The sequence below is a fragment of the Canis aureus genome, chromosome 26, assembly GCF_053574225.1.
Source record: "Canis aureus isolate CA01 chromosome 26, VMU_Caureus_v.1.0, whole genome shotgun sequence".
NCBI classification, from domain to species: Eukaryota; Metazoa; Chordata; class Mammalia; order Carnivora; family Canidae; genus Canis; species Canis aureus.
Window position 1 is genome coordinate 5,154,127 of NC_135636.1, and position 27,983 is coordinate 5,182,109.

General features: G+C 60.7%; 1 protein-coding gene across 1 annotated transcript in view; it reads left to right on the plus strand.

Moving 5' to 3' along the window:
- LOC144298899 (polycystin-1-like protein 1) overlaps positions 1-27,983 on the plus strand; it is a 77,751-nt gene that overhangs the window by 17,738 nt on the left and 32,030 nt on the right. The window contains exons 13-32 of the mRNA XM_077874097.1: positions 1,635-1,856; positions 4,272-4,432; positions 5,273-5,587; positions 6,189-6,453; positions 6,773-6,891; positions 6,998-7,116; positions 7,274-7,925; positions 8,808-8,885; positions 10,059-10,201; positions 10,772-10,892; positions 12,688-12,799; positions 15,003-15,198; positions 15,918-15,974; positions 20,381-20,593; positions 21,762-22,001; positions 23,710-23,820; positions 23,931-24,085; positions 25,149-25,249; positions 26,072-26,264; positions 27,420-27,503. Coding sequence (XP_077730223.1) covers positions 1,635-1,856; positions 4,272-4,432; positions 5,273-5,587; positions 6,189-6,453; positions 6,773-6,891; positions 6,998-7,116; positions 7,274-7,925; positions 8,808-8,885; positions 10,059-10,201; positions 10,772-10,892; positions 12,688-12,799; positions 15,003-15,198; positions 15,918-15,974; positions 20,381-20,593; positions 21,762-22,001; positions 23,710-23,820; positions 23,931-24,085; positions 25,149-25,249; positions 26,072-26,264; positions 27,420-27,503 — 3,657 coding nt within the window. The remainder of the gene's footprint in view (positions 1-1,634; positions 1,857-4,271; positions 4,433-5,272; positions 5,588-6,188; positions 6,454-6,772; positions 6,892-6,997; positions 7,117-7,273; positions 7,926-8,807; positions 8,886-10,058; positions 10,202-10,771; positions 10,893-12,687; positions 12,800-15,002; positions 15,199-15,917; positions 15,975-20,380; positions 20,594-21,761; positions 22,002-23,709; positions 23,821-23,930; positions 24,086-25,148; positions 25,250-26,071; positions 26,265-27,419; positions 27,504-27,983) is intronic.

Below are 27,983 nucleotides of genomic sequence, written 5' to 3' on the forward strand. Positions count from 1 at the left end.
ATTGGAAGTTGGCATTTATGGCACATTTTGAAAAATGAAGCTTAAATATCGTCTCCGTCTGTGCAGGCTGCCTAACAAACCCCACAGCCTGTGAGCTTGTAAACAGTGGACACTTCTCTGTGTGGACGTGAGGCCGGAAGGCCAGATGGACGTGCCGGCCGCTTTGGTGTCTGGGGAGGACCTGGTTCCCAGCTGGTCCTCACAGGGCGGAAGGGGCTCGGGGGCTCTCGATGGGTTCTGCTATAGGAGCACCAGGTGTCCCTGCCTGAGACAGCCCCCTTCCCCTGCCGTCATCCTGGGCGTTAGGTTTCCCCATCTTATAGGGCATTCAGTGCTCAGCAAGTAGGCTCTTCTGGTATTCCTTGCTTTGGTGTCTGGGGAGGACCTGGTTCCTAGCTGGTCCTCACAGGGCGGAAGGGGTTTGCATGACCTGGAACACGCATCCTCCACGGATGCCACCCAATGCCCATGACCTAGAACACGCATCCTCCATGGACACCATCCATGTGCCGGTCACCTGGAGCATGCATCCTTTGTCCAGACGGCTCTTGGCCTTCAGGTTGGGTGTCCTGCCATCTCCTGGCCTGGTCCCTCTGCGGCCTTTCCATCTCTGCCGACGGAGGCATCCTTCCAGTCTTTCAGGCCAAAAACCTTAAGCAGTTCTCTTTTTCTCTCCCGCTTCCTGGCCAGTCTGTTGGGAAAACTCACTGGCCCCATCCGGGCCGAGTGGCATCTTGGGCTCCTTTCAGGGGTCTCCTCCCCAGCCCCCATGTTCCCTGTGACCATCATCAGACCATGCCTCACAGAGCAGGTGGACGGAGTCTTGTCAAGCTCTGCTCCAACCCTGTGGCTCTCAGCAAGAGCACAGAGGCTCCGTGCCTCAGCATCCACCATCACCTGCGCCCCGAGTCCTCACCCTGCCCTGCGGTTCCCGCCTGCCCTCAGACGCCCAGCTATGCTTCTCCCTTGGTGCCTTGGCAGTGGGGTCGCCTTCTGCATCTTGCCTCAGTTTGCCCCTGAACTGTCACCACCCATCTCCTCCGTCAGACATCGTGTGCCCAGGGAGGCTTCCAATGACCTCATCCACAGGGATGACGGTCCCGTGTTGAGTCTGCGGTTTGTCCATAGCTCCTTCTGCCTGTGACATCCCATATTCACTCACTCACTGCAGGCACCGTCAGTGCTCTGTCCCTGCTGCAATCCACTCCAGGAGGGCAGGGCTGTGGCTGGCACAACGTGGGTCCACGACTATTCCTGAACAGCTAGAAGAGTCACTTTGTCTCTTCACCCCGTGAGCGGGGACGTTTGCTGCGTCCCAAGTGTGGGCTTTGGTGGAGGCGAGAGGCGGCCACTGGGCTCCCCAATCACACGCTTGTGTTCTGGGTACGTCCGGCGCCCGGCCTCAGGAGACGTGCTTCTTGTTCACTCTGTGCCCCCCCGTGTGAGCCCCGCGTAGTGCCCACGAGCTGGAGTCCAGCGTGCGTCTGCTCCCTGGGTGCGGGGACCATGCCCACCAGGCCTGGAGGAGGAGGAGCGCTCCCCCCAAGGGCCTCCCCCACCCCCGCCTGCTCCCGGGCCCAGGGAAGCCCGTTTAGTGAGCCGGCGCGGTCGCCCCACAGCAGCTTCTCCCACAGGTACCACTGGACGTGCACCGCGGCCGGTGCCCCCGGGGAGCCCTGCTTCACCGCCTCCTCTCCGCACAGCCTGCATGCCGGGGCCCCCTCCCTTTCTTTTCCTGCCAGCTCTCTCAGCAACAGCTACGACCAGTTTCTCGTGACGCTGACCGTGTCCAGCGCCGGCCGGAACTCTTCAGAGGCGCAGGTGTTCCTGTCCCCGCGCCCCGACACGGCACTCAGGTACTGTGTGCCCCGTGCCCCCTGTGTGCTGGGCCCGGGGGTGATGGGGGGTCGCCGGGACCTGGGGCCACACAGGACCCCTGTGCTGAGGGCCAAGGGGCCCGACTGACGAGGGCTGGGGCCTGGGGACGCGCGTACAGGCTACTGCTGACGTGGGGGGCTCCTAGGAGGAGGCGCCCCTCCAGCCCAGCAGCTGCCCCGAGGCAGAGGCCTGTGCTGGGGCTCGGGGCTGAGGCACCCGGGGCCTCGCCTCAGGGCCTTGCGGGCATCACAGGGCTGGGCCACGTGTGACGTCGAGGCAGCACAGGGCGCAAGGGTAGGGAAGCGCTCCATCGGCAGCTGGGTCTGCAACGAGGAGGCCAGACCCCGGATGCATGAGCCGCAGCTGCTCCCGTCACCCCCGGGGGCCTGGGTCATCAGGGAGCGGGCCGGGGGCACGCAGGTCACCTGGACGGGCCCAGACGGGCAGGCCGCTTCCGTACACGGACCTGCGAGGGACCTGGGCAGTCACCACCTTGACGTGAAGACAGCCCGTGGTTAAAAGTGTGCAGAACTGGGTGGGTCCTGGGAGGCTTCCTGGAGGAGGAAGCAAATTAGCTGTGCTGGCAGGATCGATGCTAGGGAGAGGACGTGAGCTGTGGCACCGAGCTCAGACCGCTCTGAAGGAGATGCCCCCCAGGAGCTCAGGCCTGAGGCCATGAAAAATAAGGTGGACAAGATGGGGCACCTGCCCACGGTCCACACAGGCCAGGCCACCTGCCTTTCTCAGGAGTCCTGACGTGTAGTCAAACTGGGGGAATCAGGGCGCCCACTGGCGCGGTCGGTACAGGCTGTGACTCCTGATCTCACCGTCCTGAGTTCAAGCCCCACGTTGGGTATGGGACCTACTTAAAAAAAAAATTAGAGACAGAAGGTGAAGGGACGTACAGGGTCACAAACCTCGGGCCGTAAATCGGAAGATCATATGTAATAAATAAGACACTTTTGTTCTAAAAAATACAAAGTACTATGTAATTCTGCTCCTTGCAAGATACCAAATGTACTAATTGTCAATATTTTATTTTTGTATTAGAGAGAGAGAGAGAGAACGCATGGGGGGAGGGGCAGGGGCGGAGGGAGCAGTGGTCGCCCCGCTGAGCAGGGAGCCCATCGGGACTCGATCCCCGGACCCCGGGACCTGGACCTGAGCCGAGGCAGCCACCTGAGGGCCCTGAGACAAAGCGCTGACTCTGAAACCCTCCTGGACTGTGTTGTGAGGGAGGAGGTGGACACTGCCAGCTGTGAGGCCCGGGTTGGGCCGGGTGGGCCCCTCCTGGCCCGACTGCACCCCTGCGGGAGACGTGTGAGCACTTAGGGGCGGACGCACACACAGGGACGGGCCAGCCTGAGCCCCAGGGAGCCTGTGCGCCGTGCTCTCCCCACGCCCCCACCCCTCCTGCGCCGGGAGCTGCACCTACGGGCTGCAGTCTGAGACCCGCGCGGACTGGCGCCTTCACGTGGGAGATGCCGGCACCACGCACCCACTCTGGGGCCTCCCCCACCCTGACCTGCTGAGGGCCCCGCGTCCACAAGCAAACACCCCACTGGAGCGGGCCTGGGGGCCAGAGCACTGCATCATGTCCTGCAGGACGGCGAGTGAGCCTGGGTGGCAGCAGGGCCTGGAGGAGGGGAGGAGGCTCGGCCCGCAGGCCTGAGGGAGCTGGGGTACCACGTGTAGGGTAGGGGCAGCAGGCGGCCGAGAGTGGACGGGGCCGTGGGCATGAAGGATGCACCTGGCAATGGGGGCACCCAGGTCAGGCTCCGGGTGGCAGAGGGGGTCCGAGGTGAGGGGAGCAGGGGTCGGGGAAGGCAGCCTCCCTGGGTGGGGAGGGCGGGGTGCGTGGCCTGAGGGGGGTCAGGGTGTCATCCTGGCCCTGCCTGAGCTCTGTGCAGCGTGGGGGGGGGACGCGCGGCCTCCCGGGCAGGGTGCACGGCCCAGGGTGGGGGTCAGGGTGCCGGCCCGGCCCTGCCTGAGCTCTGTGCAGCGTGGGGGGGGGGGGGACGCGCGGCCTCCCTGGCAGTGTGCACGGCCCTGGGTGGGGGTCAGGGTGCCGGCCCGGCCCTGCCTGAGCTCTGTGCAGCGTGGGGGGGGGGGGGGTCGCGCGGCCTCCCGGGCAGGGTGCACGGCCCAGGGTGGGGGTCAGGGTGCCGGCCCGGCCCTGCCTGAGCTCCGTGCAGCATGGGGGGTCGCACGGCCTCCCGGGCAGGGTGCGCGGCCTGGGGCGCGAGGCGGTCGGTGCTGGGGGAGTGTGTGCAGGCTCGGTCAGCCCGTAGGCTCCGTCGTGCCGGCCTTGCCGGTGCCACACGCCCCCGGGAGAGCGAGGCCGAAGCCCCCCGGCTGCCCCTAACGCCCCACCCGGGGTCTGCGCGGTGCAGGTTTGTCCGCATCTCCCGGGGCAGCTTCAAGGACGTGCTTGTCAACTGGAACGAAGAGCTTTCCCTGCGCGCCGAGTGCGACGCGTGTGCCGCGGGGCCCCGCCTGTCTTACTCCTGGGACCTGTTCCTGGTCAATGCCACGGAAGGGACCCGAACAGACGGTACGGCCCCAGCCGCTTTGGCCTCGCCCACCCGGGGAGGCAGAGGCCTCAGGTCCCGGGGCAGACGCGGACTTGCCCAGACCCATGTTCCGGCCGTGCCCTCCGGCGGGCGTGACCACGCGGGCGCCCCTCCTGCAGGGCCCTTCCCACGCCCTGTGGGCTTTTCGGAACCAAAGTCGGGGGGACGCGGAGGGGCTGACGAGCAAACAGCCGGCGCACGGGTTGCAGCACAGCAGCGAGTATCTCCCTCTATCGCCCGACAGTCTCGCTGTGACGGCAGCGAGGAGTCCCGGAGCGACCCCGTAGAAATCCTTTCTCGTAACTCAAGGCAGCGCCGCTTAGATTGACCACACGGGGGGGGGGGGGGGGGGCACAGGTGAGCGTGTCTAGAGGAGGCAGGACTAACCTACGCCAGGTGTGCGGGGAGGGCAGGTGCAGGCGGACCAACGCGAACACTAGCTCTGCTCCTCCACCTACCTCCCTGCTTCCCCCCGGGGAACCAAGCTCCCCGCCACTTCCTGCACGAGTCCTTCCCAGGTAGGGGTCACGTGTGTGAAGGTGGCATGCTGATGACGTCCGTACGCGGTTTTGTTTCTTTTTATTTGTTTGTTTAAAAAGATTTTCTATGTAATCATTTGAGAGAGAGCAAACGTGAGCAGGGGGAGGGGGAGGGAGAAGCAAACGCCCGCTGAGCACGGGGCCCCACACGGGACTCGATCCGATCGCAACCCGAGACAGAATGAAGAGTCAGATGCTCAGGCCCCTGGGCCCCAGTGCCCGCAGGGTGACACGTGTACTGCTCCTACCCCAACGTCTGACCCTGGTGCCCGTCTGGTCCAGGTCCCTTTTGCAGGGCGGTGGGGCTGCTGGGCGCTGCCGGCCTGGGGGCCGATTCCATGCAGCTGCCGTCCAGCGCACCGTCCACGGCGGCGAGCTGCCCGGAGCCCCGCGGGACGGGTGCGGCGTCCTCACAGAAGCAGTCACCACAGCCCTGGGTGCAGCCGGGACCGTCACTCCCGGGGACACCATCCTTGGGGCCCGTCGACACGCACCCGCTTCCTGATGCGGGCGACGCCGCGTTCCCTGGACTGGCTCGCCGGTTCGCGGGGTCCCCTGGGACTTGGTCGCCCTGGAGCCCGTCGCCGTCCCCCTCTGGTAAGTGCTGAGCTTGCAGGACGCTCGTTCTCAGGTCCCTTCTCCCCAGCGAGGCCGTGTCGGGCTCAGGGCCGTCCTGTCCCCCACTCCGTCCCGGTGCCCCGGCCCTTCCCTTTCCCCCCAGTTTCCAGGCTGCACCCGAACCATTTCTGTGCCTCCCAAGTGGAGAGGGGACCCTTTGTCGGGGAGCACCGTCCCCTCGTGATGTCACCGACGTGCACCTTCCTTGGGCAGCAGCCTGGCAGATGTCCCCGCCCCAGGGGCCCTGGGCCTCAGGCCAGCGGGTGGGGGGCCTCTGCACCCCCAACCCCCGGGACAGGACAGCCGCGGGGATGTATCTACCTCCGTCCTGCTGAGGGGAAGGGGCACGAGGCTCTCTGAAGGGACAGGGGAGCCTGGGGGGAGCGAGAGCTTGGCTTCGGCCCTGTACCCACGGCGGCTCATCCCGGGGAGCCAGGCACCCAGCCGCCTGCCCCTCCACGGCCCCAGCAATGGGGTGACGCTGCCGAGCCGTGGGTGGACCCTGCACGAGGCCTGGGCGGCCGTGGGCACCTCGGGAGGCCTGTGCACGTCACGGGCAGTGCTGTGCTCCTCCCCATAGACTTCGAAGCCGACTACGGGGACATCCAGGAGGCGGTGCCACCCACAGGGAGACAGCCGGCCCACTGTGAGTCGTCACCGTCACCGTGCTGGGGCTCCCCGTGTCCCCCTGTCCCCACGCCAGCCCAGGCTGCAAGGTGTCCCCTCTCTCTGGGGTTCCCTGTGTCGCTGTCCCCACGCCAGCCCAGGCACCAAGGTGTCTTCTCTCTCTGGGGCTCCCCGTGTCCCCGTGTCCCCACTCCAGCCCAGGCTCTGAAGTCTCTGAAGTCGAGAGCTCCCCTTCTGCCCTGGCATCATGAGCACTGAGAGCTCCCAGAGGCACAGGGAAAAGCTGAGACTCCTTTGCAGGGCACTGTCCACCCCGATCTTCTGGCTCAGCCTCCTCTGTACTCGGGGTCCCTTGCTCCAGAGCCCCAGGTAGCCCCAGGCCCCCAGAGGCGCCGTCCATGGCCCCCACCTTGGTCCACGGGTGTTGGCGGCCGGAGCCCCGAGGTGTCCCCGTGGAGCCCGGCCTCCTTCCCGCCGGTGCTTTCCTCCTGCTGGGCCGTCCCGCCTCCGTCTCCGCCAGCTCTGCTCCTGTGACAGCCCCGTGTCCTTGCCGCTGCTGAAGCTCTCGGTGCTTGCCAGCTCTCCCCCCGTGGCCCTGCTCCTGCCCTCGGGCGCGCTTCCACGGCCAGCGTGGACCCTCGATCCAGATGATCACGGTGCCTGGACTCTGGCTCGAGGGACAGATAGTGCTTGGTGGAGGACGTATCCATCACTGGACAGGATGGCTGGAAGCTCAGGGGGTGACATGTCCCTCTGTGTCAGGACAGCCAGATGGTCATGGCGGATTTGTCCATCTGTCCAGCCTGGCGTTGTCGGCGCCCTCCTCCCCTGCCTCCACGGTGTCATTAGGCCTGTCCCGGCTCCACCCCGTGTCCACGCAGGTGTGTGAGGGCTCACCCGGGCTCACAGCAGGTGCCCCGTAAATAAGGCTGAATGAAGGGAAAGCACAGTATTGATGGAATCGCCTTCCTGCCTGTGAGTCGGTTCCGAGCCCCACGCGGGTCGTGTTCTCACGGCATCTCCTCCCGGCGACTGTGAGTCTGCAGTCAGTCTGTCCGTCCTCCGTGGCATCCTGGCACCGCCGCGTGCCCGGGCACCCGTGAGCTCTTCCTCCGTCTCCGCCTCCCTTCCCGCCGCCTGGACAGCCCGCGCCCGGGTGCTTTCAGGGTGCAGCCGGGCCCCCCGCAGGCCATCCTCAGTGGCCTTCTGGCACTTTCTCCCACCTCGTTTCCTGCTTCCTCACCCCCTCAAGTCGCATTTCCCCCCCTCCTCCGGGTGCTCACTGCAGAGCTGGCTCCGGCCTGTGTCTGCACCTGCCCCAGGCGATGGCCTGGCCATGGCCCACCTGCTGGGTCCCCTCCACACCCTGCTGTGTCTGTCCTCACTCGCCCTGGCTTGGCCTGTAGGACGGCAGTGGCCAGCGTTGTCTGCTCTGCTGGGCTCAGCTGGGGCACTGGCCTTCTGGGACGTCACTGGGACTTGTCCCTTGACCATCCGTTGCCTTGGCTTGTCTTCCTAGGGTCCGGCGCCAGCCTCCCGGGAGCAGACCCGAGTTCGAGTCCTGGTGGGGGCCAGGGGGATGGGGACAACCTGCTGGGCCCCCTGCGCCCCGCGGCCGGGCCGGCCCTCATGGTGGACTGGCCCAAGGCCCCGGTGGGCCGCGCCCTCTTCCGCAGCTACACGGCCTCTGGTAGGAGCACTCGCTTCACGTCTGGGGATTCGCAGCTGGTCAGGGGTTGGGGACCAGACCTCAGTTTCCTCTGTAAGTTTTCCTTTCAAGAGAGCAGCCCGAGGGCTCATTGTGCCTTTTCTCCTCGCGTGTCCCTCTGTGGACAGGGTGCAGAGGCTCCACTCCAAGGTGGGGGGCTCCTCTGTGGCCCACCGGGAGCCCTGTCTGCAGGCCGTGGGGTGCAGGGGCCACCAAGCCTGTGCCAGGCAGCCCCCCGAAGCCGGGGACCCGGATGTCCTCCCTGGGGGCGGCCAACACGTGACGTGGGCACGGGGGCTCTGCTGGCGGTGCTGCGCGTGGGACTGCACTCCCGCCCTGGAGCCCCGGGGTTCCCCTGACATCACATGGCTGTCTCCTCCCCATCCCCTGCCACATTTCGGGAAACCAGGGTTTCCCTGCTGAGACCACCAGCCCGTGCTTGGGGTCAGCCTCTGGCCGCTAAGGAGGGGACCCGTCACCAGTGGGCAGTAGTCATACCCAGATTTAAGAAATGCTTCCCAGTCGGTGCCCTTGGAGACGAGAACATCGCTTTGAAACGCCTTAATCATGCGCCGTGGGCAGACCCCATGTGTCCCGTGGGACCCCGTGGATGCCCCAGCTGGCACAAGTGTGATGTGGGCTCCCGCCAGGGTCCGCTCGCTGCCAGAGCCGAGTGCGATCCAGACGTGACCCCAGGCCCCCGCTCAGGGTGCTCGGGCAGGGGGGGCTGCAGGGGGCTCCCAGGCCCGCAGCCAGGCGGGTCGCACCCTGAGGGCGGTGGTGGAGGCAGCGATCACGCTCCGCAGGCGGCTCCGGGGCCGGGGTCTGTGTGTCCGCAGCCTGCTGATGCCCCCTTGTCCGCAGGCATCACGGGACACGCAGTGACAATAAAGCCGTTCTCGCTGAGCCCCGGGGAGACATACGTCGTGCAAGCCTCCGTGGGTACGTCCCGCTGCCCGCCGGCCCTGCTGCGGGGACCATCAGGGTTTGCTTTTTCTTAAAGATTTTCTTTATTAGAGCGAGAGAAAGCGAGCAGGAGCAGGGAGAGGCAGGTCGGGGAGACCTGAGCCCCCAGGCGCCCGGGGAAGCGGGTTGTCATGATTCATGGCGCTTCTGGAAGCTGCAGCCCCGTCCATCCCCTCGCCCCGGAGCGCGCTGAGCTCCCTCCGCCCCTTGAACCTCCCCCCCCCCCCCCCCCCCCCCCCCCCCCCCCCCCGTGCTTCTGGGCCGTATGGGGTCAGCAGCGTGTTTAGGTCACGGTAAAGGTGGAGATGTTTGCCTCTAGGAAGACAGAAAATGACGTGTGCATTAGGTTTTTTTCCCCCAAGACAACTGTGTAAATTGGTTCTCTCCCCGCAAATTGACTGATGACTTGTACGCCTGTTGAGCCCCGAGGAAGTGACGGTGGTTCTGCGCAGCCTGGGTTGTGAGTCGCCTGTTCGCACGGCGCCTGCTCCGCACCCTTCTGGCTGCTCCATAACCCGCTCTCACATCTCCCTTCGGGGGCAGTTTTACATTTTCTGCCACATTTCCCGAGGCTTTTGGTTCCATATGACCTGATGGCTTATGCGTGTGCACGGGTTAGAGTCACAGTCCGCCGCTTGGGCCGAGTCCCCAGCCCCGTAGCCCGATGGGCCTCCCTTCCCGAAGCCCGAGGGGTCCCCAGCCATCACTCCCATGCCCCGTCTCTGCCTGACGACTTTGCAAATGTCCTGCAGCCCCTCACTCGGTGCGTCCAGAAATGCACCCCCGGGCGCCTGCGTCAAGCACGTGGGAGACCTTTGCTTTTGTGGCCACGAAGGCGCCAAGCAAACCTGTGGCCACACCTCACTCCCACTGCCATTGCCATTTGTCCAAGTGCGGACACGGGGGCTGTTGGCTTTGGCCGGTCACTGCCTCGGGGTGGGGAGACTCAGAGCCTGAGCGCTGAGGCCTGGGTCGTCCCTGCTGTCCCGCTCATGTCCCTGTGCGCCCCAGCAGCCCTCCCCCCGCCCCCTCCGCTCCCACGCTCGCCAGGCCGGCCTCGGCCTTGGGATGGGCTGCGAGGCTGTGTCTCTGCCCCTCACACACGGCACCATGGGGGGTGCGGCCCTCACGCCTCATCCTCCGCTGTAGCCTCCACGCGCGGCCTGCTGGGGAGGGCGCAGCTGTACCTGACCCTGCATCCAGCCCCGCGGGACGTGGCCTGCCAGGTGCAGCCACACCGCGGCCTTGAGGCTCACACCGTCTTCAGCATCTTCTGCATGGCGATGAGACCGGTACGCGTGGCCACGCGGGTCCGTCCCAGAGGCCGGGGTAGAGGAGGCGCTCGGGGAAGTGCTGTGGGTGTGAAGCTCGGCGCCGGGGTTGGCGCAGGGGTGCTGTGGGGATGCCCTCCAGCCTCTCGGGTGCCAGGCCTGCTCCTCCCACAAACCCACCACGCGCGGCCCCAGGGCTCAGATCCTGGCCTCCTGCAGGTCCCAAGTGCCCTGCTCTTCTTTTTTTTCCTTATTAAGTCCTATTTATTTTTAAGATTTTATTTATTCATTTGAAAGAGACAGAACTTACCCCCAGGAGGCCCAGATATCTGTGTCTCTGTGGCTTTTGGGGTTCCCAGGCTCGGGGAGCGCGCCACCCTGAGTGACAGCACAGCATGGGGCCCTCTTGGCGCCAGGCAAGGGGCCCCGGAGGTCGGTGGTCACCCCCGTGCGAGCAGCCCCTGCCCGGCCCCAGCCCGTCTACCAACAAGGGTCCTGGGTGGAGTGAGGGACGCAGGGCTGTGTGTTTACTGGGGATCTAATTCGGTTTGTTCAACATTGTGTTTTGCCCCCGTATGGAACGGATCCTAGGACTTTCGTTACAAATTTAGTTACCGGATAGGAAATGCCTCCGAACACACTTTGTACCACGGGAGAGACACCCAGTATTACTTCGTGCTGCCGGCGGGCGAGCCCTCGGACAATTACAAAGGTGAGTCGGGCGTGGGCCTGGACGGCTGGCGGTGCTCGTTGACGGCCCTAGACCTTCCCCTGCCTCCCTAACCTAGGAAGTCTTCAAACTATGTGTCTAGAAATTACCATTGTTATGTATTCATCTTAAAACATCTTGTGCTTCTTAGATTATCTGGATCCCCTATTTTTTTTTAGCTCGAAACAGAGCATTAGCAATATTAACTGTAAGTCGATTCATTTCTTGTACCTGGAGGTTGTAACTGAACTATATGCAAGGGCCACAATGCCCAAGAACACTTGCATTCATGAATTCAGCCTTTGAGACCAGCCGCCTGTACTCACAAAGCACAGGGCATGAGGTGGCCCCGCGTGGGACCCAGGTCAGTGACGCTGGGCAAGGGCGTTCCGACCGCAGGGGCCTCTGTGCGTGGCCTGGGTCATGAATTCCTCCACAGTGAAGCTGCGCACGCCCCGTGTCTCCTTGAAACAGTCCTGCATGCGGATGCTCCCCCGCCTCCCCCACCCGCTGGAGTTGGCCGTGCAGCCCTCGCTGGTCCGCAGCCCACAGGCCCCTCACCCACGCCCCCCTGTGGCCACATGGGACCCCATCTGAAGGCCGACAGACCCCAGGGCCGGGGAGACGCCCGCAGGATGTCGGGGCAGGGCCTCGGCTCCGTGTCGGACGAAAGGGCTTCTTGATGTGAATCTGCAGACCTAGACTTCAGGCCACAGCCACTGAGCGGGTCGGGGGCGGGGGGTGGTGATGTCATTCAGCCCTCCCCCCCACCCTGAGGAGCACAGGAGGCTTGTGCACACCAGGGTGATGGATGCCTGTGAAGAGCTGACTTCCAGGGTCATGGGGGCAGGGGCACATGAGCGGAACAGGTGCAGCGCATCTCTTGCGGGTGGCTTCCCCAGGCTGCGGGTTGGGTACAGCCTGCCCACCTGCCCGCTGGTGCTCTCACCTTCTCCACCTCCCAGGGGGCCCCGTGCTCTGCCCTGGAAGCCCCACGTCCCTGTGGCACCAGCCCTCTCGCCGCGGGACCGGCCCCCTTGCCTGCGGGCTCAGTGTCCTGCTGGGCATGTGCCTGGACTGTTTGGGTGGCCCAGGGTCCAGGGGCCACATCTGGAGAAACGCCGATGGTCAAAATCAAGTGCCAGACCCTTGGCTTTGTGTTTCCGGTTGCGAAGGCTTTTACGCGGCCACCTGCGTCTGGTCTGTGCCTCGGTGAAGCTCCGGGCTGGCCCTGTGGCCTCCATGGCAGCAGCGCCCGCTCGGGTCCGCCCGCAAAGCCCTGGTCACGGGCCTGTAGCCGGGCCTGCTCAGCCGTTGGCCGGGCCACTCCCAGGGCTGCGTAAGGAAGTCCCGGCTTTGCCCCCAGACCTGCCCTCTCCGTGCATTGCTCAGGAGCTGCTTCGAACGATCACTGTGCCCTTGATCCTCGAGGTCGGGTGGCCCCTGTCTCCCGGGGGGCCGGGCCCGTCACCGCTGTGTCGTGCTGCTGCTGGCGAGCCGGGCTTGCAGGCCGGACGAGGGAGTGCCTGGGTGCGTGAGTGACGCTGCCGGGCTCCTGAGGCCCGTGGCGGCCACGTCTGTGGCTCCGGGCCCACGGCCAATCCTGCCGGATGCTCTCCAGTGCCCAGGGCCCCATACTGCCGCGTGGCACTGTTGGAACCCCTGCGGGGTGGCCCCCCGCTTAGGCCCAGGCCTGCTGTGTTGTGATGTCACCTCCTGGGCGCATGGATCTGCCCAGAGACTCTGGATGCTGGGCATGTGGTCTCCACAGTGACCCTCCTCCCACGTTCCCTTCCAGTCATGGTGTCCACGGAGATCACGGACGGCGTGGGCTCCCGGACGCTCCCATGCGTGGTGGCAGTGACCGTGCTGCCCCACTTCCACGGGAGCCTCTGCCTGGACGAGGACACGTGAGTGTGCTGTGCGGGGACACCCTCGGGCCGGCCCGCGCCTCCTCGGGAGCAGGGTGTCCCCCGATAGCCACAGGCGGGGTCTGTGGTGGCTCCCGGGGACCCGTCCTCTGGGGACGAGAACAGAAACAGCCAGGGCTCTGCCTCTGCGGCCCTGACTCAGGTGTGTGCGATGCGCCCAGGGGGCCGCGGCCTGCAGGGCGCCCGCCGTGCCGGGATCCCACCTGCGTGCGTTTGGCCCCTTGGGTTCGGTGCACGACACAGCCGAGCGCCAGCATCACAACCCCTAGCTTTGGGGCTTTGCCATTGTCCCCTACACCCTCGGGCTTGCTCGCCGTCCCCCTCCTTCCCCGACCACGCGGCTCCCTCCTGCAGCCCCGACAGCTCCCCTACGTACGTCCTCCCACAGATTTGCCGGTCCTGGACGTGGCTGCAAGCAGGCTCACACCCCGTGTGCTCCTTTGTGTCTGGCCCTTTGCTTGAGCGGCGTCTTTGAGGTCCATCCACGTTGCGGGGCTGTCGCGACCCCGCCTCTGTGAGGCCAGGTGGCACTCGGCTGTGGGCCCGCCACCTGTTCATCTGTTCATCAGTTGGTGGACGTGTGATGTGTTTCTGCTTCTGACTGTTAGGAATAATGCTGTTAGGAACAGAGATGCGGGGTGTGGCGGATGCCTGAGGGGGAGCTGCTGGGCCGCAGGGCCGCCCGGTGATCCCCTCTGGGCCAGTGTGCGTGTGGCGTGAGGTAAGGCTCCAAGTTCATTTTTCTGCAGGTATATTTAGTTCTTTCGGCATCGTGCGTCAGAAAGGCCAATCTCTCCCCATTAACCTGTCCCAGGCCCTTGGTCAAAATCAATTGGCCAGGAATGCCACGGAGCCTCAGTGCAGCTCCGTCTGCCGCGTCCCCCTCACCCCGAGCCACGCCGTCTTCCCTCCTGCAACTTCCTAGCGTATTTTGGAATTGGGAAACACGAACCCACCGGCCTTGTTCTTCTTGTTCAAGCCCGTTCTGGTTATTCTGGGTCTCCTGGGGGTTATTTTGGCAACGTCAGCACAAAGCCCCCCGGGGATCTCGACAGGCACTGCCTGGAGTCTGTAGATCGCTCTGCGAAGATCATCATCTTGAGAACATGAAGTCCACCCATCTGCGGTTTTCCCTTTATTAGATTTTAATTTCTTTCAGCAATGTTTCATAGTTTCCAGGGTACAGGTATCGAATTTTTTTGGTGGAGTGTAATTATAAGCATCCTATTCTTTTTAATGCTATTGTAAATGGAGTTGTTTTTCCTAAATTCTGCTTTTGGATTCTTATTGCTACTGTGTAGCTATACAATCGGTGTTTATGTTATCGATCCTGTTTCCTGCGGCCTTGCACACTCATTTATTTGTTCTCATAGCTTCTTAGTGCGTTCTTGGAGATTTTTCACGTCGTTTTTCCATTCTGCAAACAGAGCTTTACTCCTTCCTTTCCAACCTGGATAACTTTTTCTTTTCCCCCTAGCTGACTCACCCGGGCTGGACTCTTCCAGTCAAAGGTGAATAGAAGTGGCCAGTATGGAGATGTGGGCGCTCTCTTCCAGTCTAAGCCGGGAAGCCTTTCATCGTTCACCACTTAGTGTCGTGTTCGCTGTAGGTTCTCCATTGGTGTGTTTGTTTTGAGGTTGAAGAAGTTCCCTTGCATTCCTAGATTTATGGTATTTTTTTTATCATGAAAGGGTGTTGGATTTTGTCAGCGGTTCGCTGGCTCCATGGAGAGGATGATGTGGGTTGTGTCCCTCGGTCCGTTACCATGGGCTATCATCCTGACTGATTATCATACTTGGGCTGCTCTTGCGTTCCTGGCACAAACCCCACATAACCAGGGTGCGGGGTTCAGATGCTTGGGGACCTCCAGCCAGCTGTGGCCACGTTGCTGTCTCCATCTAGTTCAGGCCCGTCCTGCGTTGTGCGCCGCAATGCAGCTCTGCCATTGTGCTTGGCACTGGGCCTGTTTCAGCTCTGCTCAGGGGTCTTTCGGAGTTCTGATGTTAGGCCTCACAGCCTTTTCTGAGTTTCTCTTGCACCGACTGCCTGTCCTCCGAGCCATTCCCCGTCTGCCCTGACCCCCCAAGGAGTTTTCTATACCAGGTAGAAGTCCTCCAGGCCGCAGGCGGGGCAGGCTTGCAGCAGGCTGGAGCAATCCCGACAAGTCTTCCGTTTCCTTCAGATATAACTCCAGCCTGAAGCACCTGTCCACCCTTCAGCTGATGGGCAGTTACACCGAGATCAGGAACTATATCACCACGATCACCAGGGTCCTGAGTCGCTGGGCCGCGGAGGACCGAAGTCCCTCATGTGGCCAGTGGTCGCGGATACAGGATGCGCTGATTTCTTCTGCTTGTGGACTGCCTGTGGCAGATCAGGTGCGGTGGGAGCAGGGTGGGCTCCGTGTCCCCAGTGGCATCCCTGTGGCAGGCCCGTGGCCGGCGGGCTCACCAGCACACCGTCTAGCTTGTGAAACATGGTCAAGGAGGGAGGTCGGGAGGCCAGCCCGCCTGGCCCGGGTGTGCGCCCCAGTATCACTGCAGATCTCTCTGCTCGTGTTTCTCTAAGCCAAGGGGGGTGAATCCCGCCTGACTTGACTTGTCAACCACGAAATGACCAAGTCAAGTGTATGATGATCTGGGCTTGGAAGGAAATGGGCGCATGTGCAAATGCCTCTGGGCCCGATGAGCACACGTCTGCGTCTCCCGCCGCCGGCAGCCACCCGAGGGTGCTTGTGTCTCAGAACATGCCCAGGGCCCTGTGACGCTGAAGCCCCAACCCAAGAACTGCACAGTTCTGTTTCTCCCCCCTTGGCGCCTCTCACCCTTTTCCCGAACTTCCCCAAGCTCCGGCCTTCTCTCTGGCCCTTCTGGTCACACCCCGCTGGGCTGGGGGAGGCCAGAGGCCAGGGGACGCCCGGAGGACACAGGGCCCTAGCCGGCCAGGTGGGTCCAGGGGACGGTGCCTCCACCGTCTCGGCTCAGAGACCAGGATGTGCTCTGCGTGCGGGAGGATGCTGGGAGCGATGCCACTTGGGACCGTGACGAACTTTCCTTCTCTCTCCGTCCCCGTGTGTTTGCTTGTTTGTCCCGGTCAGGAAGACATGACCCACTCCGTCCTCATGCTGAGGGGCCTCCTACGCTTCCCTCGTAAGGTGAGTCGTCTCCTCCCAAGTGTGCTTTCCTATGTTGTTGTTTGTTTTTGCATAATTGGGAGGCCCTCGGTCAGTTGTTAAAGGACCCACAGTGCAGGCTATGGTTTGACACTTAAACTAGATGCGGGACTTGCCCTGAGAATTCGCGTGAATAGGGCCACCCATCCCAGATCACCGGGGATGAGCTCGTTCCCCAATACAGAGGCCAGGAAACCCCAAGTAGAGAGGTTCCGGCGGTATCACCCGTGCGACACATGCTCCGGGTAAGGGGGTGGCTCTCTGTTACGAACCTGGGTACAGGGTTTCCAGCCTCCTCTTCTTTCTTTCAAGTTTTTATTTGAATTCCAGTGTAACCAGCCTGCAGGGTACTGTTAGCCTCAGGTGCTCGGTGCAGCGGCTCCGCCTCCCATACGGCCAGGTGATCCTCACGACAGGCGCCCTTCGTCCCTGTCACCTGCGCCCTGCCCCCTGCTCACCAGCAGCCTGTTCTCTAGAGTGCAGAGTCCGTTCCTTGGTTCCTTCCCCTTCGCTTGCTTGCTCTGGTCCTTAAATTCCACACGGGGGCACAACCACACGGTGCTAGTCTTCCTCTCACTGACTTCGCTTCACGTAATAAGCTCTAGGCGCATCCGCACCGCTGCCCGTGGCAGGATTTCATTCCTTTTTATGGCTGAGTAACCTTCCACCGCGTGCACAGCACCGCTCCCCGACCCATTCCTTGGCCGGTGGACACCTGGGCTCCTTCCACGGTGGGGCTGTGGAGGACCTTGCTGCTGTGAGCACTGCCGTGCACGGGCCTTGGAATCAGTGTCCTGTATACCCTGGGTAAGCACCTGGCAGTGCTACTGCTGGGTCCTAGGGTAGCTCCAATGGAACTTTCCGAGGGCCGTCCACGCTGTTCTCCAGAGCGGCTGCGCCAGCTTGCGTCCCCGCCAGCAGTGGGGCGCCCCTTTCTCATCCTCACCAACACCTGTTGTTCCCGTGTTAATTTTAGCCATTTTGACAGGTGTCAGGTGGGACCTCATCGGGGTCTGCTCTGCATTTCCCTGATGACCAGTGATGTCGAGTATCTCTCCATGTCTCTGCTGTTTGAGTGGGTTTTTTTTTTTTTTTTTTGAGAAATGTCTTTGTGTGTGTGTGTGAGTGAGAGAGCGAGAGAGAGCGGACATAGGGGAGCGCTGGAGGGAGAGAGAGAATGTCAGGCAGACTCCCCACTGAGCACAACGGGCTCGATCTCACAACCTCGAGATCATGACCTGAGCTGAAATCAAGAGTTTGAGGCTCAATCGACTGAGCTGAGCCACCCAGGCGCCCCTCTTCTGCCCATTTTTAACTTGATTATTTGTTTTATGGGTGTTCAGTTTTATAAGTTGTTTATAGATTTCTCCTTCCTCTCTTCCTCCCTCCCACCTTCCCTCCTTCCTCCTTCCTCCTTCCCTCCTCCTTCCTTCCTTCCTTCCTTCCTTCCTTCCTTCCTTCCTTCCTTCCTTCCTTCCTTCCTTCCTTCCTTCCTTCCTTCCAAGATTTTATTTATTTATTTGAAAGACAGAGCCCACAGTGGGAAGGGGGGAGAGCATCTCCAGCAGACTCCCTGCCAAGCTCAGACCCCAACATGGGGCTTGATTCCACAACCCCGAGATGTCGATCTGAGCCCACACTGACCCCCTGCCCCCACCCTTCTTTCTTGTCAACCCTCCCAGCTCCAGGTCGGAGCTCTTGGCTGCCTTTCCCATTTCTCCCTCTCTGCGGGATGATCCCCTGCTTGCTCAGAATGTCACTTATTTACAATCCCTCTGGACGTCACCCCATTTCTGGCTCCTCTTCAGAGCCGGGCCTGCAGGAAGCTGGCTCTTGCCTGTGGCACCTGCACACTTTAGCTGAGGGGATCTGGCTGCTGTTCTGCCTTAGCAGGGAGCCTGTCCTGTCCCAGCGCCAGCCAACTCCCGTCCTGTCGGGAATCCCCCCCCCACCCCCCCCCGTCGGGACAGTCTCCTGGCTGTGACCGCTGTGGGCTCCTCCCTTCTTTGCTCGGTGCCCCATGCCCCAGGGCAGCGTCCCTGGCCCTATGCTCTCTGCACCTCCTCCCCGGGAGGGGGACGGGGGTCTCACCACCACCTTCTCCGTTATGTCTGCATGACGGTGACACTGACCTGGGGCCTCCACGCGGGCCTCCTCAGGGCTCAGGCGCGTCACTGCAGCCGCCCACTGGTTCCCACACCCGCACCTCCTCCCCCGCCCTCGCATCCACTTCCTGCCTGTCGTCCCTGCCCTGCGACTATGCTCCCTGCCCACGACTGTGCTCCCTGCCCCTGACTGTCCTCCTTTACCCGCGACTGTCCTCCCTGCCCCCTACTGTGCTCCTTGACCCCTACTGTCCTCTCTGACCCCAACTGAGCTCCCTGCCCCCCAACTGTCCTCTCTGCCCTCAACTGTCCTCTCTGCCCCCGATTGTGCTCCCTTCTCCCTGACTATGCTCCCTGTCCCCTGACTGTCTCCCTGCCCTCTGTCTCCCTGCCTCCTGACTGTCCTCTCTGCCCCCAACTGTCCTCTCTGCCCCAATTGTGCTCCCTATCCCCCAAATGTGCTCTCTGCCCCCAACTGTGCTCTCTGCCCCCGACTGTGCTCCCTGCCTCCCGACTGTGCTCCCTGCCTCCCGACTGTCCTCCTTTTCCCCGACTGTGCTCCCTGCCCCTGACTGTGCCCCGACAAACCTGACCGTGGCTCTCATTTCCAGAAACTGCTTCCGATAGTTTTGGTTGAAAAACATCCAGTATGACAAATGGTCGTAGTGTGTTCTTTAAAACACTGAAAACATGGATGATGAGTTCCTTCCTGTATGGTGCCGTTCATAGTGGTTTCTGGGTATTTCCAGACTAGCTAATTTTACTGCTGGTGAAAGAGTTTGATTTCAGGAAGTATTTCTGAAACATTAACATTTTGGTTAACCAAGCATGCTGTCAGAAAGGAGAATCTTAATTCCATTTCATCAATATGCATTTATTAGCAATTCCCGGGAGCTGCTAAGGCACAAGGCAGGAGGACATTTGGTTTTGTCTTTTAGGCCGGATGACCGAAGCTAAATGTGGGACCAGACTTGCTTCAGTAAACATGTGGGGTCCTTTAAGGAGGAGGGTGCCCAAGTGTCCCAGAAAGGCAGTGTGGAGAGCACTCTGCCCGGTGGGCATTTGAAATTGGCTCTAAAAGCTACGTGGGAAAGAACCATGATTCATCTTGTTCGGTGCGACCAGAGCGTCATGGACAGGTCTTTAGAAAGACTTCTCATCTGTCAGCAATGCACACTGATGTGTGGTGGATAGAAATGATGCTTGAGATTTCCTTTAAAACATTGTCCTAGAAATCCGAGGGGGGAAGGGCGCCTGGGTGGCTCATGGTTGAGCCCGTGACTCTTGGATTCGGCTCAAGTCATGATCTCAGGGTTGTGAGATCCAGCCCTGCGTTGGCTCTGTGTTCAGCAAGGAGTCTGCCGAAGGTTTTCCCTCTCCCTCTGCCCCTCCTCCACCTCTCTCTCATATAAATGGATAAATCATTTAAAAAAAAAAAAAAGAAATCCAAGGAGGGATAGAAAATCTGTTGCCAATGAGTAAGGGCCACAGCTGGGAGGGGGGCGTGTTGGAACACTGTATTATTCTCTCTACTTTCACACGTGTTCGAAAATGGTCCCTCTTGTATTATGCTGAGTGAAGTAAGTCGGTCGGAGAAGGACAAACATTATATGTTCTCATTCATGTGGGGAATATAAATAATAGTGAAAGGGAATATAAGGGAAGGGAGAAGAAATGTGTGGGAAATATCAGAAAGGGAGACAGAACGTAAAGACTGCTAACTCTGGGAAACTAACTAGGGGTGGTGGAAGGGGAGGAGGGCGGGGGGTGGGAGTGAATGGGTGACGGGCACTGGGGGTTATTCTGTATGTTAGTAAATTGAACACCAATAAAAAAAAAAAAAAGAAAAGAAAATGGTCCCTCTTAAGTGCTTGGGAAGGACAGGAGTAGGATTTTGCCGGTAGACACAGGGCAAGGGCGTTGCAGGAAGAGGCCTCGGTCCTTTGGGAGCCCTAAGAGTTCGTGGGCTCGAGATGCCTGCAGCAGGTGGTGGGGGCCATTTCAGAAGGGTTTGTAAAGCAGCTGTTGGGTTCAAACCAAGTAGTGTCTTAGCATAAACGGCCATGGGACCTTTATTTTCTGTGGTTGTTTCATGGGTCAGGAGACTGAAGACGAGAGAGGACGTTGGCGCCAATGAAGTTGGCCAATAATGCGCTGGGCACCAAACCCAGGCTCGATCCCCAGTTCCTGGAGCCCTGGAGTGGCTTTATTTCCCATAGTGATGGAAGAAGCGGGGATGGGGAGATGGGGAGACCTCCCTTTACACCTTCTCTTTTCCCGCAGCTGAGCTTCAGGAGCGCGGCTCTCATCCTGAAGTCTGCCCGGGCACCCCTCGCTCAGAGCCCGCTGTCGGGGAGGCTGGCGGTGGACAAGGGGCTGATGCTTGAGCTCATCCTACTCGTATCTGAAGTCTTGGAGGCCTCGGACTGGGAGAAACCCAGGAATTCGGGCTTCCTGCAAGAAGAGGGGACCAAGATCATCTCGGATCTCTTGTTGGTACATCAGACTTTTCTCTCCACGGGTAACAGCCATCCCCTCGTGTAGCTGCTTCTAGAAACCAAAAAGTAGAATTGGCTCTTCAAGTACTGTGTTGATTGTTCGGGGTGGTCGTGGGGCCCTTGGAAATTTTTGGTTTGAATTCCAAGTGCTGGGATGCCTGGGGGGCTCAGAGGTTGAGCGTCTGCCTTCGGCCCAGGGAGTGACCCCGGGGTCCCAAGATTGAGTCCGGCGTCGGGCTCCCTGCATGGAGCCTGCTTCTCCCTGTGCCTGTGTCTCTGCCTCTCTCTCTGTGTCTCTCATGAATAAATAAATAAATAAAATCTTTTAAAAAATCAGTATTTCATGGGAATATTGTAATATTCCCATGAAAAGCTGCTTCTGCTCCATCCGTCCACGTTTTGGTAGCTTTCCTTCTGGGATGTCTGCGGTGCTACCAGCTTCAGAGACAGCATTTCTGAGCACACGTTCTTCTTGAGGAGCAAACTGAAGTAATGCAAAGGATTCCTAATGTGCATTCATGCAAAAAGCATGTTATTCTGTTATTCAACTACAAAAAAATCCACTGACGTTTGTTTCTGCTGTAGTAACTGCAGGGTTGACCGGATTTTTCCCCCATAGGAAATGGCCCCAGGTTGTAAGGAGTTCATAGACAGGCTTCTTTTTCTCCTCTCCTACCCATTTATCCTCTTTCCTGCCCAGACTTACTGGTTTAGCTTACATTTGGGAAATCCGAAAATAAACACGCTCCCGCTTGAATCTCTTAAGAGGAACCGCGATTAGCGGTCACGCATTTGTGTGCTGTACACCTAACTCTCCCCTCACTGAGCCCTGTGGCACCGTGCTGAGGTCAACTGCCAGGTCCACGCAATGTTCAGGCTGCTTCTGGATGAGCTACAAGACCCCCAGAGGAATAATGAAAGTATAACACTTGTTGCAAAATGCATAAAATCACGGGAGGACGCGTCAGAAGCAAAGAAAACAGTTTGTGTGTTAGTATTGTCCTTCGGTGCTTAGGTCTTCATGTCACAGCGCTTGCTTGGGCCACCGAATCTCAAGCACCCTGAGATGGGCCACCTTTCCCCTTGTTCGCCGCCCCTCACCTGCTTCTGGCCCGCGATACCTGACCCACAGGCACGGCAGGCGCTGACCCTGGGCTTTGTTTCAGGACGGCCTCTCTGCAAGCACGGAGCACCAGCTCCACGTCAGCGCTGGGCAGATGGAGTTCCGCACGCGTCTTCACCACGACCTGCAGAGCTCCGTGCAGAGCCTGGGCTCTGTCCAGGTGCACCTGCCTGCAGACCTGGCCGCGCAGAGTCCTGTGGGGGCCGTGCAGGGCCCGTGCTACATTAGCCAGCTCATGCTCTTCAAGAAGAACCTGTATCCGTGGGGACGAGGTCCTGGGCAGGTACGAAATGGCAGGTGACCGGTCCCTTCCCACGACCACCTCCAACCCGCGGTAAGGAAGCTTTGGTGACGAGGAGAGGGTGCAGGTGGCATGTGTTGCTCAGGGCCAAGAGAGGGCCCATGTGGAATGTGCCCTTGGCTCTATTTTTTTTGGAAGAAACTTTTAGCAGAACTAGGTCTCCCAGGATCCAGATGTCTGGGTCCCCTCAGTAGTGCCCGTGAGGCCATTTTAACCTGGTTTACTCGTTTCTGTGACCAAATAAAGACTTTAGCCCCGTGAAACTTAAGAAGGGGCTACCTCGGACCGCCCAGAGCGTACCTCTCTTCTTCCATGCTCACTCACGAGCACGCCCGGGCTGGACCAGCGAGGGTGGCCGCTGGGTCCCCAGGAGGCTGTCAGAGGAGGGCAGCAGGGTCAGAGCGGGTGTCAGACCGGGGATGTTGGGGACGTGGTGCCTCCACACCCAGGACCCACGTGAAGGACCCCAGCCTGGCTCAAGTGCCCGATAACGCCTGATGAATGAATCCACCACTTACTGGCGGATTCCTTCTTTGGGTGAAAAATGCTCATCTTACAAAACATTGACGTTTTATTATTGCTTTAGGGAAATAGAAATGCTTAATCAGCATATGAAAGCCATTCACATTAACAAGCAGTAAGGAAATAGAAATTAAAATGATTTTTTATTTATTTATTCATGAGAGACACAGAGAGAGGCAGAGACCCAGGCAGAAAGAGAAGCAGGCTCCACGCAGGGAGCCCGACGCGGGACTCAATCCCAGGACCCCAGGGTCACGCCCTAGGCCCAAGGCGGCGCTAAACCCCCGAGCCTCCCCAGGGATCCCAAAATAATTTTTTTTAAGGTGCAGCAGTGTAACGCTCCAAAGGGACTCCCCTCCAAGGAGCTGCGGCAAGCAGGTGTCCGTGGTGCATGGTCCCCGAGCAGAGCTCACGCGGAGCTTCAGATGCCGGACCTGCTGCTGTGCTTGCAGGAATCCAGAGGAAGCGAGGGAAGAGTCATTCAAAGCACGATTTTTTTTTTTTATTCAAAACATTATTAGTGATAACCCCGGTAGAGTCGTTCCTAAACGTTCAACGGGGAGCTACAGCTCACCGACGATTTAAGTGAATTCCGATGATCCCTGTGTAGCCAAATAAAGTGACGTCAGCTGGGGAACTTTGGCGATTTTGGAAGATGTTGCACAAGACCCCAGGAGCCTGGGTGTACATGGCTGGCGCACAGACACGGCCTCCGACGTGGCTCCCCCGGTGGGGCCGGCGGGGCCTCCGAGCGCCGCCGTTCCGGGCCAGCCGCTCCACTCCGTCTGTGCATCCTTCTGTACCTTCCTGGCCGCCCGCAATCTGCCTTCCTGCTGCTCCTCAGGGAAGGAGCAGAAGCGCCGCGGTGCGTGGGTGGCTCAGCTCGGGAAGCGTCCGACCCTTGATTTTGGCTCAAGTCCTGATTTCGGGATCGTGGGACTGAGCTTCGCAGGGCGCTCCGCACGCTGTGGGGAGTCCACCTGGGAGTCTCTCCCCCTCTGCCTCTCTCTCCTGTCGGGGCAAAAAACTGCTTTAAGGGCTTTGGAAATGATCAGTGTCGTGAGGGTCCTCGCCCGAGCGAAGCAGCGGCGCCGCAGCCCTGCCATCTTGGCCGGTTCCCGGCGGGTGCACAGCGCGACCCCGGACGTCGGGGCTCTTGTCTCCGCAGATTGGCCAGGTGGTCTCCGCATCCCTGTTCGGCTGCTCCAGCAGGAGGCCCGTCGGCGGCTGGCGGCTGAGGGCGCCCGTGGCCGTGGAGTTTGAGGAGGAAGGCGGCCTGGTGAGGGCCCTGCAAGCCCCCGGGGTCGCGCCGGCCGCGCTGACCCGCTTCCCCTGCCTCTACTTTTGCAGAGGCCGATTTTGCTGACCGAGCTTTCCATTTGGTGACAGGACAACGGAAGAACCAGGACGGCGTTTGTGCTGCTTCAGGACAGAGTGAACGTTCATGAGTTCACGGGCGCTGCGACCCCCTGGGAGTCCCTGCACATAAGGATTGAGTTTTTTAGGCCCCCGTCAGGAGCTTTCCCGGTCATGGTGCTGGTGAGGTGCGTTGCCCGGGCCGGGGTGGGGGGACCCCGCCACCCCGGAGCCAGGCCGCAGCAAGAGCGTCTCCGAGAGCAGGGAGGGAAACCCACTCTGCACGCAGTCAAGACGCTGTCGTCCAATGGCCCTACGTGACGTGGTCACTGGCTCACGGAAGGAGCCGCACGCTGTCTCCTCTGAGATGTGGCTCCTGCCCGCTAAGCTTAGAAGAAGAAATACCTGAGCGTCTGTTACCGCACAGGCGGCCCCATGCAGAATCCGGTTCTCTCTCCAGTGTAGACCTGGGTCAGAATTCTACTTTTTATTTATTTTTTTTAATGGAAAAAAAATGTGTTCAAACCGATGTATCTGAGAAGGAGGTTTGCTAATGAATCCCCTTCCCCACGATACTGAGCTTGCGAGGCTCAGGTAGGCCCAGTTCGTGAGTGGATCGAGAGGGGATGCTGAGCAGCTGGCCAGTGGGGAGGGTGTCCTGGGATCCCGCAGTCACAGGGCCGGGTCCCCGGGCCTCCGACAAAGCTTCCCTCCAGCGCCCCCCTGCCCCAGCGGGCCCCTCCGCCAGCTGCGCCTCCCACGGGGCTCCGTCCACACCGCCTGCCGCCTGGGCTCGGTGTGTGTTGTGGCTCCACCCTCATCCTGCCACGTGAGCGGGGCCGCTACCTGGGGCAGGCCGCTTCTCTCCGTTTGCATTTTCACTTAATTCTTTAAGTCACACAGACACAGGTAGACGGTTCCCAGCGGGCCTGTGGGGCTCACCGTCTGCCGTCTGCCGTCTGCCGTCCCGGAGGCCGCGGCCACTGTCCCCAGCAGGGGAGGCTGCCTGGCCGCCACCTTCCTGAGCCCGCGGAGCTACCGTGTTCCTCCCAAGTCTGTGTTTCATTCAGAGGTTTTTATTCTGCGGCGCCACGAGGGGTGGTGCCCAGTGGTGCTGTGAAGTGAGCGCAGCTGCGTCCCCACCTGTGTCCTCGTCGTCAAAGGGATCTTTGCACAAAAGCGTCTGGTGGAGGTCTTTGAGGGGAGAAAGCAAAACACGACTGGACACTGGGGCTTTGTCTTCCCTTCCAGGTTCTCCGAGAAACCCACTCCTTCTGCTTTTCTTGTGAAAAAGGTCTACGTCTGGGATGAGCAGCCCGTGCACCTGCATATACCTGCTGGGCCTCTGAGAGGTCAGTGGGCGAGGTCTCCTCATTTTAATTTTAATTTTTACTTTAAAAATCTTTAAAGAGATTTTTTTATTTATTCGAGAGAGAGCGAGTGAGCATGCGCATGAGCTAGGAGGGAAGGGGGTGGAGAGAGTCTAAGCAGACTGCCTGCTGAGCACAGAGCCCGACAAGGGGCTCGATCCCATGACCGGGGGATCAGGACCTGAGCTGCAACCAGGAGCTGGGCGCCCAGCACACTGAGCCGTCCAGGGACCCCGTCCTGTCAGTCTGAGTTGCTCTCGTGGTGACAAGGGCTGTTCTAAGGTTCGTGTGGATGGCAGCGCCTTGCTTCAGTCGTGGCGGAGGCATCGAGCGGCAGGTGCACACCTGGGTGTGGCCCGAGCCCATTCACCATCTCCCCCCCCCCCCCCCCCCCCGCCACCTTCCAGGTGCTGCTGCTGCCTCTCCTGTGGGGCCTCCCTGCCTCACCCTCCCCCATCAGGGTGGGGAGGGACCTGGGTGCACCCGGAAGAGAGGCACACGGATCCGACACCCTGCTGGCCGTGGGAGGGCAGGCGGGGGAGCTTGTCTGCACCGGTTTGCTGCACAGTTTAAATAATCTGGGAGAGGAAGTGGCCACATGACTCTTCCCCCGCCCCGCTGCCCCCATCCCCAGCACCCCCATGCCCTGCTCCCTGCCCCACGGCCCCTCTGCCCCTGCCCCCTGCCTCCCATGCCCTGCCCCACTGCCCTCCGCGGCGCTGGCCACTCCTCCAGTGGCTTTTGGAACACATTACACCTTGAACCTTCAGGTTGTATTTATTTCATTTTATTTTCTCCTTTTAGACCTCAGCTTGGGCTATTTATCCTTATTGGATGCTGACTATGACAGAAGCCCTCGGAACAGATACTCAGCCAAGGCCGTGAACTACACTGTGCGCTTCCACTGGCTGCAGTGCGTCGTCTGGGAAGCCGGAGAGTGGAGGCCAGCGAGCTCCTCCCCACAGCCAGGAGTGTCTCCAGGAAAAGTGAACTGCAGGTACAGACGTGCTGCTGCGGACAAACCCGAGGTTTTTAGAAGCCGACCGCGTTTTCCTCGGCGTGGGGCCGGGTCCCTGGAGCCTCCCTGGCCGTGGGTTCCTGGGAACCTGGTTCGTGCGCCCCTGCCCGTCCGCAAGCCTAGTGCCCTCGGTACAGGAGCCTCCAGGAGAGCCAGGTCTGGCTGTCCAGTGCTCTTGGGTGCCCCCTGCAAGGGGACGGCTGCGGCCCGCGTCCCCGAGTCTGTCGAAGCGCGCTGCTGGGTGGACGGTGGCGCCTGCCGTGGCTGCCCTCCAGCCATGCGGCCTCTGCCATCTCCACCGCTTGTCTGCGGAGAGCCCAGCTCACGTGTGATTGCCGGAGCAAACTCCATGTGCGCACGGTCCCCGTGGACCATGTCAGCCTCCGGCGAGTTGGGTGCATGGGTCGCACGGCTGGAGCAGACGCTGTTCATCATCCAGCGGCCAAGCTGACCGTTCCGTCAGGGGCGCTGCCGTGACCCCTCCCCCAGATGCGGGTACAGTGACCGGGCACGTTTTGGAATGGAAATAGTCACTTCCTTCTTACAAAGAATCGGGGGCTGCGGCACCCGATAGGTCCAGGTCCTACCCCACATCGGCACGTCTCGCTGCTGCTCTTCTGTTGTGTTTTTTAATTTATCCGGTGTCCTGGCTAGTGACACATCGACCCTATTGGTCGTGGCTCAGAAGTTCAGTTTGATATCAAAGTAATCATGAGTGCGCTGACATATTTATTCCCTATTATGTCTTGCCGTCCGCGGGCACTGGTCTGTGGGCCGGAGGCCCAGGAGTGACCAGCGCATGGGCCCTGCTCCCAGGATAATGAGAGACAAGTAGGTTTTACTAAAACCTTAAGAATCGGCCTCCCAGCAGTTGTCACGGAAGGAGTGGCGGGACGGGGGCCTGTAGCCCGGGACTGGCGTTCGGGTGCTGGTGGGAGTCTGGTTGGTGGCCATGCGTCTGCCCCCAGCGGGGCCGGGCTGGAGCCTGCGGGGTGTGGAGACTGAGGCATCTGCATGAAGTCGCGATTACCAGCCCCGGGCACCCCTTCTGGCCCTCCTTCCACCCACGTACATGATGCTGTAGACGCCACTCTCGGCCCGTGCTTGGTGCCCCAGCCCACGTCTCCCTCCTAGCCATGACCGCCTGGCGCCCGTGTCCATCTCGAGAAGAAGCCCGAATGCCACTTTCTCAGCGAGTGACATTTCCGAGCTGCAGAGGTGAGCTCCGTTTTCTGGAGAACAGTAAGTTTTACTTGCGCCGCTGCCCCCGCGGGAGCCCACGTGTCCTCCTGAGATGCCCGAAGCCCACGTCGCTGTCGCTGGTTTGCATCCTGGCCGGCCCACATGAGTAGATAATCTTCCATGAATATCATATGGCGTCTGTCCTTCCATCCACGGGCAGGAGACGCAGAAACGTGAGAATGTCCGCATCCTTTTTAGCCTGTGGGTCCACATTGACAGGGCTGTTCTTGTCGCCGGGGACACGGTGGTGCGCCCAGCCTGGTTTACGCATGTCCGTAGCTCCCTCTTTCTCTTCCAAACAGAAGGGAGCTGTCTTTATTATTTTTAAAAATTTTTAAAAGACTTTATTTATTTGAGAGAGAGAGCGAGTGAGCACGAGCTGAGCGGGGAGCCCGACATGGGGCTCGGTCCCAGGACCCTGGGATCGTGACCTGAGCTGACTGGCAGATGCTTCAC